At 41.6% G+C, this 13,070-nt stretch overlaps 1 protein-coding gene across 1 annotated transcript in view; it reads left to right on the plus strand.

Moving 5' to 3' along the window:
- SSU72 (SSU72 homolog, RNA polymerase II CTD phosphatase) overlaps positions 1-13,070 on the plus strand; it is a 54,468-nt gene that overhangs the window by 39,185 nt on the left and 2,213 nt on the right. The window contains exon 3 of the mRNA XM_073656838.1: positions 11,923-12,062. Within this exon, the coding sequence (XP_073512939.1) occupies positions 11,923-12,062 (140 nt within the window). The remainder of the gene's footprint in view (positions 1-11,922; positions 12,063-13,070) is intronic.

The raw sequence follows: 13,070 nt of genomic DNA on the forward strand, positions 1-13,070 counted from the left end.
TAAGGGGCCTGAGAGCTGCACCGCAGAGCCTTGGGGGCCGCATGCCGCCCTTGGGCCGCATGTTTGAGACCCCTGCTCTACACTGTGACAGCCCTTCAGATATTTGTAGACCGCTATTAAGTCTCCTCTCGGTCTTCTCTTTTGCAAGCTAAACATTCCCAGATCCTTTAACCGTTCCTCGTAGGACATAGTTTGCAGTCTGCTCACCATCCTGGTAGCTCTTCTCTGAACTTGCTACAGGCACGCGCCTGTCTAGAAATGTTACACTGGAGTAGCATTTCTGGTAAAAGAAGCACTGCTAATATTGATGAATTTGACTGGTGGGCTTAGTCAAGCCAAAATGGGCATGTAAACTAGAATTTTGCACAGCTCCGTTTTCTGGCGTAAACACTTTGTTGACTATGCCCATAGGCTTTTGTAGTATTTAAAGTACCTACAAAATATAACACATAATAAAACACTTAAATGTTTGTTATACTAAGTGACTTTCTTCCCTCTACTCGGGTATCTGAACTATTTTAAAGGGTTTTCTGGTCTAAGGCTATGTTCACACATGTTTTTTTTTATGTCACAAATCTACAGCAAAAGCTGATCTCTGGCAGGAAATCAGCTGCGTCAAAAACGCATGTTGTGCTGCGTTTTTTCAGCGTTTTTTTCTCCCTGTCTTTCTGTCTCTATTTATGCATGTACATAAAGTTCTGTGAAAAAAAAGAACCCCTTTTCTATTTTGCCATCAAAAACGCTGATGTGAATTATGGTACGTTTTTTGGGTTTTTTTCACCACCCATTACTTCCTATAGGTGAAAAAACGCTGTAAGTGACATGCTCTATTTTCCAAAAACCCAACCATGGCACTAAATACGCAGCCAAAAAAAACCCAAGATGTGTGAAAGAGAATTCTGGTTTCTCATTTACTTTGCTGGTACTGCAAAAGGCAGCTGAAAATTTGCATTAAAATCTGCAGCAAAAAAAAAAAAAAACACTGAAAAACCCAACGTGTGTGAACATAGCCTAAAACTTCCAAGTCTGCAATCACTCTGTGCTGACTTGTGAATCTTCACGAGGATTCTCCGCTGCCGGGAGAGGAGGATGCATGACCGTGATTGTGCGATTTGCATACATGTGGTCACATGCCGACTAGACTGTATCCTGCCCCACTTATTGCAAGTGTACTGAGTGAAGCTGGACACGTCTAGTCAGAATGGGGCTGGTAGTATACTTGTGGTCATATGACTGCTTGCTGCCGGCACAAGCGTATCCTCACAGTGCACAATGGGCAAGATGTGAGGAATCACAAGTCTGCAGTCAGTGGTTTTAGACCAGACAACCCCAGGAAGTCTGTAATAAAATCTGTATCAAAGGTCATTGTAGGTCATCTTGTGCCAAGTAGCCATAACTGATTTACAAATACACTAGATAGGATTTTGGAGAAAATCTTGATGTTAATATGCAGAAGCGCTGCTCGAAGTACTGTGACCGGAGCCCTGCAGTCCGGAGCGCTGTTCATTCAGCTTCTCCAGCTGTCAGTTACTGATACCTTAGGTGGGATGCTCCTGACTGAGCAGGCCCACCCATGGTGTGTTGGTGTCGCATATGAATATAATGAAGGCTTCCTATAAAACTTTCTAGCTGACTTGTCAGGTCATTTTCACAGACATCATTTTTTTTTTTTATGAAAAATGCAGGCTGACCATAAAAAAAAACACACACACGAAATTCTAAGCAATTTTGATGCCTTTTTTTGCCATTTTGAACTCCATAAAGAAACTATAAGTAAAAAGAAAATGCAAAGAACAAAAAATGCCCTATTTTGAACCTCATTAATTTAAGTTCCTTTACAACGCTGCATGTTTTCAACGTGAAAAAATGTGCGTAAAAAAACACATTTAAAATCTACCTGTGAAGGAGACCTTAAACTAAAGGTCTGGCTCTTTATTGTGCAAAACCCCTACAAAGACCCGTGATTGGCAGTGATGCTGGTTTTGGAGCAGACAGGTGAATCCGATCTGAACCCTTTAGCTGTAGGATGTGCCATAAACGCTTTCAGCTGAAGGATTGATTCTCTGAACCTCATTATTTCTCTAGATGTGGTTGCCCCACTCACTTTATTTTAAATTCGACTAAACAGATTACACATTTAGTCTAAAGTTGAGCGAACCTGCTGATATTGGTGGGATTGGCAGACAATATGGGGGGCATAGCAGCTCTCCCCGACAGATATTGTAGGATAGAAGGATCTAGCCATTGGAATTTCAATGTTGATCCTTTTTGGTTCAATGATCATTGGGTCTATAGTTTTCGAATGTGTGTAGGGGTCCTCTGGTAGGACAGTCAGGCTTGCTGTAGTATTCAGTAAATTACTGATAGAACAGCTCCATGAATAATTAATACCTTTGGGAATGGGAGCCATTTGTTTTCCATTGTAATTGGCAACTATTTCTAATACATGCACCTAGTAAGTTATTCCTGGCATGTGCACAGGTGCTGGCTGCAGTAAAGGTATAGACATCTACACTTCTCCACACGTAATCATGACAAGCGGTCACCAAATAGTTTCCGTGGCAGCCGACTACCAAATCTGGCCCACAAAGGACCACTTTGGAGATGATCTTTTTGTTAGCTCCACAGTCTAGACAGCCTTATTTCACGGTCCGTATACAGCCCTTACTGACTGCAGGTCTTCTGGCTCGAACCTACAACCTCATATGTCTGAGGCTGTAAGTTTTGGTCCGGAAACTTTGTCAGTCCGGGCATTGTAGTCCACATACAGACCATTACATACGGCCATCTGAACCTACCATTAAAAATTACATATTCTCCTTTTGTTAGCCTGCAAGTCGCATTACCTTGTTTTAGAAGAATGGGTTATCGGGACTCAGACTAAAGATGCGTTTTACATTATCCGACTTTGCGATATTTAATAGGCTGACACTTCATGTGCGCACTGAGCGGTCTTTAATAGATGAAATAATTGCAAAAATCCCAGATCCAGATTTGCGATCTCCCCTAACTTGCCACCTTTAGCAATATTTGTATGCCCCATAGTTTAACAACCGTGTAGTGTCTTTCTTCTACTCAGTGTTGTGCTATTAATCCTGGAAGTGTAGGAAAAATTTGACAAGTGGGCGTGTCCCTGCAGTGTCTGACGCTCTATTGTAATATTAATACATTTCCAGGAGGAATAGCTACGGTAAGTATGGTACAATAATTATAAAGGAACGAATATTTTTATTTTTAATAATTAGCACTAAACATGTCTGGAGAGGAGACAGATCTGTGTTAAAGATCAGATTGTTTCCATTTCTGGCCAATACGTGTCGCGTTATAGGGGTCTTCCACTACTTTTGATATTGATAATCATCAATATAAAACTGGTGGGAGTCTTACAGCCGGCACCCCTTTCGATCATCTGTTGGCGCCTCAGTTCAGCTCTGTACACTGTACACATCTGGGCAATGTTGGAGCGGTGGGGAGGGGGGGGGTGTTGGACCCCAATCAATCGTATATTGACAACCCATTCTAAGGATAGGTATTTTGTATGAAAATAGAGGAAAACCACTTTAAAGAAGACCTTTCATTGCGGTTTTTTTTCCATTTAAATGGAGTACCTCCAGTTACTGCTGCTCTGCTAATTCTGTTTAGTCTGTGCTCCTCCGTGACAAAGTTATACCCCTCAGTAATAAGGATGCAAAGTTTCCCTTTATCCAACTGGGTGTATACCAAAGGACTTGTCTGAGGGTGTTGGCTTTATCCCCTTTGCTGGCCAATCAGAACACGGCCGCACCCCTAGAGGAGTTCTGTGGTACACACCCAGTTGGTTAAAGTGGAACCTGGGAGCATGACTTTGACCCAGAAATAAACTGTTTCAGAATCGAGATGTGAGGAGGGACCAAGTTTTAAATAAATTAAAAAAAAAAAAAAATCCAATGAAAGTTTCTCTTCTAAGCTAAATTATATCTATAGACCGAATCAAGTGGAATTACTTGCAGACATTTATATAGTTATATTAGGACGTGTATAGTGTAAAGCATTCTTGTAAAATGACCTTAAGTAATGCCCTATACCAAAGCGACACTGTGATATGCCCAGGGCATGAGGGGAGCAGTGGAAAATAAGGACTGGAAGAAGTAGGCATAACAAGTGTAAGTTTTACCTGGTTTTGCTTTAAAGAGTAACAGTTTTTTAATTTTTTTTTAATAAATCAATAGTAAACATGAAAATGAGCAACTCTGTAATATATCTCATCAGAGAAATCTGCTTCTTTCTCTGCCAGAATAGATCAGTCATCAAAATTCTCAATTCCGCTGCCTATAAGAGTCTATGTAGGAGGGAGGAGCTTTCTAGCTCCTCCCCCTCCCAGCTACATAGGAAATGGCGGCTGCTACTGATCCCCATTACTGTGATAGAAGTGTAAGTCTGTCTTCACTCAATACAGATTTTGATAATAATGACTGATCAGTTTTGGCAGAGAGAGAAGCAAATTTCTCTGATAAGATATATTACAAAGATGCTTATTTTCACGTACTGCTGATATATTAAATAGAAACTATAGCGAATGTTATGCTTTAAAGGTTTATTCCCAAGAAAAAGTTATTTCCTAGCAGATAATTTGCTGATCGCTTCGGGTCCAACTGCTGGTATCCGTCAGCAATAATCCCTCAGCAATTCCAAGATCGGGGCTCTGGAATGTAATGGCCTTGGGTCTTAACTCCTCAAGAATTGGTCAGTATTTTACACAGGTATTTGTGAGCCAAAATCCGGAGTGGAACCCTCGATAGAGAAACTAAAATGGAGTGAGTCACTTGCTCTCCTGAAAACAAGGCTACAGGCCCGACCTGAATGGAGCGAGGGAAGGTGCGCATGCTCTACCTCGTCTTCGTTAACGGGACTGCATGGAGATAATGGAGTGCAGAGGTCCAGCTTGTGCACCTGTTCCATTCAAGATGAGGTTCCAGAGCCCCAATCTGTGGGGGTCCCAGCAGTCAGACCTCTAGTTGCCAGCAAAGTTATACCCTATCCAGCTGAAGGGGATAACTTTTTTTTTTTTTTTTTTTTGAAGGGTTTTTGTTCAACTTTTCTGAGAATTGCTGTGATGCGACAAAGATCATTGTGTAGCCTCAGCCTAAAACGCGTTCTTACCACTGAAGACATACTAATAATGTGATTTTTGAACAGTTGCAACCAAAAAGTGAGTAACCTAAAGTGTAGGCACAGCCTCTGCTTGTGTTCTGTGCCTTTGCTTATTCCATCCTCTCGTGGGTAAATTAGTAATTTATACAATGCAGTCATTCTACCATGTTGAAGAGAAAATGCTGCAAGTTTATTAACACCCAGATGAGGCGAGGGTCTATTATCCAACTTTAATTGGGCAGAGGGATGGATTTGTGTGTTTATATGACACATTGCTGCTCTGCTGTATTACTATCTACTTTCTATTTCACATCTTAAATTTTGAGAATTTCTTTCTTTCTTTTTTTTTTAATCAATAAATGAAAACGTTCTCGTTTCCACCCACAGACTGAAAACCTGTCCTGGTTAGCCCCAAAATAATTAGACCAGTTTCAGTGAAGCAAACAAAATTTGTAATACCAACTTTTTTCCATAATTTCACTTTTAGCTTCAGAATCATGTGCTGGTTTTTGTCATATGTATAACTTTATTTTTTAAAGATGGGAGCTTTTATTTTTCTGCTGCTTACATTTTCTCAAGAAGATTTGTATAGCTGCCATTGAACACTATAAATAAACTTATTTTCTTTAAGCCGCCCCTAGTGACTTTTAAAGGGATATTCTCCGCCTTAGACAATTATTACTCAATGCAACCCGCTGCTATCTGCAGAACAGGGTTTCCTCATCCCACTTGATGAGGCAATGCTGCTTCCAGACAAAGAGTAAGTGCTGATGTGGCTGTAGGATGAATTTTACTATTAAAGGGGTTGTTTGACCTTATGATATTCAGACTCCCTGCCAACCCCGCAAATCTGTGAGGGTCTAGTACCACCTGGCAGTCCTCTGATCAGCTGTTTTTACACAACTCAGTACACTGTGTAGTGGCCGCTGCAGAGAACTGCAGATCAGCGCTGAGCAGCCACTACACAGGTTACGGCGATGTGCTGTTCCAGTTCAGTTCACAATTTATATTCGGCTGGAGCTGAAATCAGATAATCTGTGGGGTGTCAGACCCCTACCGATTTTTACATTGAAGACCTCTCGTAAAGATATTTAAGAATTAGTGGTTTTCTCAGACTGGGGAGATGTGAAGGAAGACTACCTCGCTAAGCGCACTATTACGGGTCACCATGAATGACATTGTTACAGTTTTACCTGTATGGTCAAGCTGTCACCTGACAATGTGCGATCAAAGGGCACGGCTGTGACACTATGCTGAGCTTCAAGCCAACGTTGTCTAGCCGATGGGCCTCTCCAAGTCCGGTCATCAGTCTGCATGGAATAGGATCCAGCAGGATGGACAACCTTGTAGATGATGATCAGAAATAAAACCTCCCACATGTAGTGATTCATATTGATCGGCGGATTTAAAAAAGCTGGTCAACATGCCGGAGATCTTATATCTGATCATTGCCCACATATGCCCTCAATATCCTAAAACCAGACAGCCCCTAATTCCAGGTTGTTGTTTTTTTTTTTTTTTTTTTAACAGCTGTAAATGTTAAAAATATGCAGTTCAGACCAAAAGTTTGGACACGCCTTCTCATTTAAAGATTTTTCTGTATTTTCATGACTATGAAAATTGTACATTCACACTGAAGGCATCAAAACTATGAATTAACACGTGGAATTATATACTTGACAAAAAAGTGTGAAACAACTGAAAATATGTCTTATATTCTAGGTTCTTCAAAGTAGCCACCTTTTTGCTTTGATGACTGCTTTGCACACTCTTGGCATTCTCTTGATGAGCTTCAAGAGGTAGTCGCCGGAAATGGTCTTCCAACAATCTTGAAGGAGTTCCCAGAGATGCTTAGCACTTGTTGGCCCTTTTGCCTTCACTCTGCAGTCCAGCTCACCCCAAACCATCTTGATTGGGTTCAGGTCTGGTGACTGTGGAGGCCAGGTCATCTGGCGTAGCACCCCATCACTCTCCTCCTTGGTCAGATAGCCCTTACACAGCCTGGAGGTGTGTTTGGGGTCATTGTCCTGTTGAAAAATAAATGATGGTCCAACTAAACGCAAACCGGATGGAATAGCATGCCGCTGCAAGATGCTGTGGTAGCCATGCTGGTTCAGTATGCCTTCAATTTTGAATAAATCCCCAACAGTGTCACCAGCAAAGCACCCCCACACCATCACACCTCCTCCTCCATGCTTCACGGTGGGAACCAGGCATGTAGAGTCCATCCGTTCACCCTTTCTGCATCGCACAAAGACACGGTGGTTGGAACCAAAGATCTCAAATTTGGACTCATCAGACCAAAGCACAGATTTCCACTGGTCTAATGTCCATTCTTTGTGTTCTTTAGCCCAAACAAGTCTCTTCTGCTTGTTGCCTGTCCTTAGCAGTGGTTTCCTAGCAGCTATTTTACCGTGAAGGCCTGCTGCACAAAGTCTCCTCTTAACAGTTGTTGAAGAGATGTCTGCTGCTAGAACTCTGTGTGGCATTGACCTGGTTTCTAATCTGAGCTGCTGTTAACCTACGATTTCTGAGGCTGGTGACTCGGATAAACTTATCCTCAGAAGCAGAGGTGACTCTTGGTCTTCCTTTCCTGGGGCGGTCCTCATGTGAGCCAGTTTCTTTGTAGCGCTTGATGGTTTTTGCAACTGCACTTGGGGACACTTTCAAAGTTTTCCCAATTTTTCGGACTGACTGACCTTCATTTCTTAAAGTAATGATGGCCACTCGTTTTTCTTTACTTAGCTGCTTTTTTCTTGCCATAGTACAAATTCTAACAGTCTATTCAGTAGGACTATCAGCTGTGTATCCACCAGACTTCTGCACAACACAACTGATGGTCCCAACCCCATTTATCAGGCAAGAAATCCCACTTATTAAACCTGACAGGGCACACCTGTGAAGTGAAAACCATTTCCGGTGACCACCTCTTGAAGCTCATCAAGAGAATGCCAAGAGTGTGCAAAGCAGTCATCAAAGCAAAAGGTGGCTACTTTGAAGAACCTAGAATATAAGACATCTTTTCAGTTGTTTCACACTTTTTTGTTAAGTATATAATTCCACATGTGTTAATTCATAGTTTTGATGCCTTCAGTGTTATACTTTTTTCTTTTTCCTGATATTGCAGACACATGTTTCGGGGTGTTGCCCCTCATCAGTGCAAAGTGTGAGATCTGATTTGGCTAGGTGAGAGGCCTCTGACTGAGGTCTAAGGGGTTATGTTTCACCTTGTGGAGAGTGACAAGCCAAGTCTGGCATGTCCCACTTTTAGGATTGCTGCTTCCAGTAGGTGGCTCTATAGTTCTAGTCTTCTTCTCTGAACCTTTAAAGTGAAAAACAATGTAATCGCTCATCTTTTTTGCGTAGCCGTTTCTCTAGTTTTACCTGTGGGGAGAATACATGTAAGGCCTCATTCAGACATCTGTTGTGTGACCGTTGTTCAGCAGTGTTTGGTCAGTGCTTCAGTTTTTACCATCAATGTTTGATCAGTGGTTTCTCACTGATGGGAGGGGATAGAGACTGCAGAGCGTATCCTATACACTGCAGTGTTACTCTCTGACACACACAGATGCAAACCTTGTGCTGTCCAGCTGTATGAACAACCCCATTGACTATAATTGTGAATAAGGATGCTTCACGTACTTGGCTCACAGATGTGTGAATGAGGCCTAAGGTGGGCTCACATCATGTTTGTGCACCAGTCTTAGTACAGACAGGTCCATGAGACCTAATGTACCACAGTCGTTGTTTGAGCAGGTCCACGAGACGGAAGCTTCAATTCACACTTGCATCACTACTTTTTATCTGGTTTTGAATGTTTGTTTTTGTTTTTTTCTTGGTTGCGATAGTATAGCGCAGAAAACAATCCTATCCTATAAATCTTTTACCTAATTTGCCCATTAGATCATTATTACCATTTTATACTATCATAACGGAAGCCATGACACAAGTGTGAACAGAACCTTAACGTAACACCGTAAGCATTTTGAGCTACACTGTAGAATCGTTTAGGCACTTTTTACCTAAATTGGTGCATTTTGAAAGAAATGTTCTGTATTCTAAGAGACACCGTTTGGACATGGAGAAGGATTTCAGCTTTATATAAGAAATAAAATATCCTATTTAGGCAGAGTAAGGGTGGCCGTATTGAAAATCTGGTCAATCGTGACCAAAAACTGCAGACGTGACTGTGATTGTCCGCATTGCCTTTCATTGCAAGCATTACTGTAGTCTGTAAACCCGACCAAGATGGCGCATGCTGTTTCTTTAAAAAAAAAAAATTGTTTAATGATCTGCCTATAAAATTGGCCATGTGCACTTGGATAATGGCTACAATGTGACCGCATGCACACTGGCTTGTTATACTCTTGTCTTAACAAGCCCTTAATGACAACGAACTGGGATCAGAAAGCTCCAGAACTTCATTAAACAGTGATTAACTTGTCCGCTCAATCCCCGATCACAAGGACGGGGACCGAAGCTCCCTTATCTGCACCCTTGTGATCAGGAGCACTGATAGTGACGCTGTGGTTCACTCCAAATATGGAGAAATCTAGAACGGCTGTACAAATTCTAGGCGTCTGTGTTTGTGTACTCAGGTTTAGTACTTTACTGATTTTATATCTTTTTATGTACAGTTGTATTTTGTTTTTCATGAAGCATCGTACCTGAGCCATACATGGCACATCACATTTTCTACTGCAGATCTAGCTGTAAATCTGTGCCACCTACAAATTTTACTGCTTCTACGTTAAAAGTGAAGAAATCCCTAGTATTTCCACAGCCAAATGAGTGCAGTGCATGTATGGGAATGCTCAGCCCATTTTTTTCCACACCCAAATGTCCACAAAGTGGATGGAAATCTCATTTACTCGCCTAGTACTGTAATCTGCTATATATTGTACATGCAAAAATCTGCAGCAGATCTGACCCACAACTCAGATTGTTACAGGTTGATTTACATTGTATGTATGTTTGCTTTTTTTAGTATATTAGCAGGTTTTGCCGCAATTTGTGTGAAGAAGACCGTAAACTGCATTTTCAAACGACAAATCAGAGCCAGAAATCGGCATAAAAGACCAACATGACCAGCAAGAGTCGTCGGCGAAGTAGATGAGATTTCAGCAAATCCCATCTACTCCTTGCCGATTTTATTTTTTTGTGTAAATTGACTTGCAGTGTCCATTCTTAAATCCTCAATTCTTTCTGCAGATTTAACACTTTGCAATCTGCACCAAATCTGCTGTAACATGCCTAGGTTTTTCTGTGGAAAAATCTATTTTACATGAGTACATTTCCAGAACTTGTAGATGAGACTTTTTACAATTTCGTTAAAGGGGTATTCCCATCTCCAAGATCCTATCCCAATATGTAATAGGTGTAATAATAATATTAACAAATAGTAATATAGTTCTTCTGATTTGCTATATTTGCCATGTTGCTTACCCCATGTGCTGGGCATTGCCGTAGCTTGTGCCGGGCATTGCCGTAGCTTGTGCCGGGCATTGCCGTAGCTTAGGTATCCATGGTTACGACTATTCATGTAGTGAGTGATAGTTGTTAGTGGTCGTAACCATGGATACCTAAGCTACGGCAATGCCCTGCACATGGGGAAGCAAGATGGCTAATCAAAAGAACTATACTACATTTCTAACTGGAGTTATTTGCTAATTATTACACCTACTATATATTGGGATGGGATCTTTGAGATGGGAATACCCCTTTAAGCTAGCTGCAGTTCTTACGCTGAGGATTTTTTTTCTGCAAACAAATCCAAATTGAAAATCTGCATTGTGTATTCACCTTAAGACCAGGTTTACACATTGTATCCTTGAGGAGTTTTTTGCCACAATTTTCCAAAAGCGCAGCAATTTTTATTTTTTTTCCACTCAAAACCCCTCATTTTTGGAGAAACTGTGGCAAAAAAATTCACTGTGGACAGTGTGGACACGGCTTAAGATTCGTCCAAAATCGGGGAGGAAATTGATCGGTCTGATGGTTGTCAAATCTTAATATTGTCACTTTTCACTGCACATTTTCAACGTGGATTTCATGTTTTTGCAACCTGTAGCAAAAGTCCCAAACCGTTCATCATGGATTCCACTCCTCTTTTTTCCCATGTGGACGTACACCTAGAAGGCTCATGGAGGGGACCGATCCTACGGGAGTGGTTTACGGTGGCGGCTGTCCCTCCGTCTTCAGTTTTCTGATAGTTAGGAAATGCTTAGGTGGGAATCTGATCTGTGCAGAAGAGGGCAAGTCAAGGACACACATTGCTTTGCCCTTTAAGTAAAGCTTATTGAGAGAGCCATTATTAAATTGTAAAATAGCCTAACGAATGGGCAAATAATGTCACCGGCCGTTTCCATCCCCCTTAGTTAAATGAATAAATGTATGCCGGTAATGGCCTCTTTTCCCCTTAGTTGATAAAATTAGCACACTGCATAAAATTTAAATGCAAACCAGAGTCCGTCCGCGTCTCGTGTCCCGGCAGATCGACACAAATCTTGCTGGAAGCTTTTCTCTTATTGATTGAGAACTGCCATTCACTAGATTGAATATTCTCGGTTGCTAATAGTTAATGCGCTCTAATGAAAAGACCCATAAATTGATTTTTTTTTTTTTTGCAATTTTACATTTGCCCGGACCTTGAATAATCTACGGCTCTCCAAATTCTAAGATGTCAGACATTAGACCGGCGTGTAAATCCTGCATGTGCAGACTAGGATGTGTCCCATATTGTGTGTACTGTGTCTTATTACTGATGAGGCTCCTTAACCCCAGATCATTCAGATATACACAGAACGGTATTTTACACATGTTGGACAGAAACAAGAGGATCAAACCGCGGCCGGAGAGGTTTCAGAACTGCAAAGACCACTTTGACCTGGTGATTACCTGCGAGGAGAGAGTCTACGATCAAGTAGTTGAAGGTGAGTCAGTACTGTATGTATCCTACACAGGCGATTGTTGTGAGCTGCAATACCGGACTTACGAAGGGTTCAGTGGAGCGCCATGGTCCCTACAGGCAGGGGTGCCGAGAGTCAGACCCCCACACATCTGATATTGGGGACAGTCCCAGAATTTTCTTTGATTCCTGATATTTTTCTGATACGGGTCTCCATATCACTTGCATAGACCTGCAGCCACCACTAGAGGGAGCCTCATAGCTTGCTGTTATCATCGAGTGCAATGTATGAACAGTGTGCAGTGTGAGCTAGCCCAAGAGGGGTTAACTGCGTCCTCTTTCGGAGCAGAGTATTTGGTGGCTTGTATGTGATAAAACTGAATTGTCCACTATAAGGAGTTATATTAAAAAGTAACTAAACATTTTTTTTTAATAGTTTTGTCCAGCATTGGAAGTTATGAAACTTTGCAATTCACTTTATTAGGGGATTTGTCTCTAGTACTGTAAAACAAAAATTTAATGTAAGTTCTTTCCCCCAGCCTATTTACCTGCTTTAGAGCTGCCAGTACGTACTCATTTGGAGTACAGTTAATGGCAGTGAAAGCCTCAGCTCTGCACCTGTGACTGAGGCCTCATTCAGACATCTGCTTTTCTTGTACGAGTGCTATATAATAAATATATGTATACATTTTTTATTTTTACTCCATGTAAGAGAAAAACTGATGACAAGGACCACACTATGCTCAAAATAATTGGTCCGTTTTTCTCATACGTGAAAAAAAACTGACGTCTGAATGAGGCCTTAGTGTGGGGAGACATCGCTGCAAGAGATTGGTCTGATAAGCAGAACACTCAGAGGAGACAGGAGCGGACCCATCACTGCCATCGTCTGTACTTCAAATGAGAACATTCACTGCCATCATCAGTACACCAAATAAGGACATTCACTGCCATCATCAGTACACCAAATAAGGACATTCACTGCCATCATCTGCACTCCAAATGAGGACATTCACTGCCATCATCTGCACTC

The sequence above is a fragment of the Phyllobates terribilis genome, unplaced genomic scaffold (genome assembly GCF_046119375.1).
Source record: "Phyllobates terribilis strain yellow unplaced genomic scaffold, ASM4611937v1 Scaffold_12__6_contigs__length_324123572, whole genome shotgun sequence".
Taxonomy (NCBI): Eukaryota; Metazoa; Chordata; class Amphibia; order Anura; family Dendrobatidae; genus Phyllobates; species Phyllobates terribilis.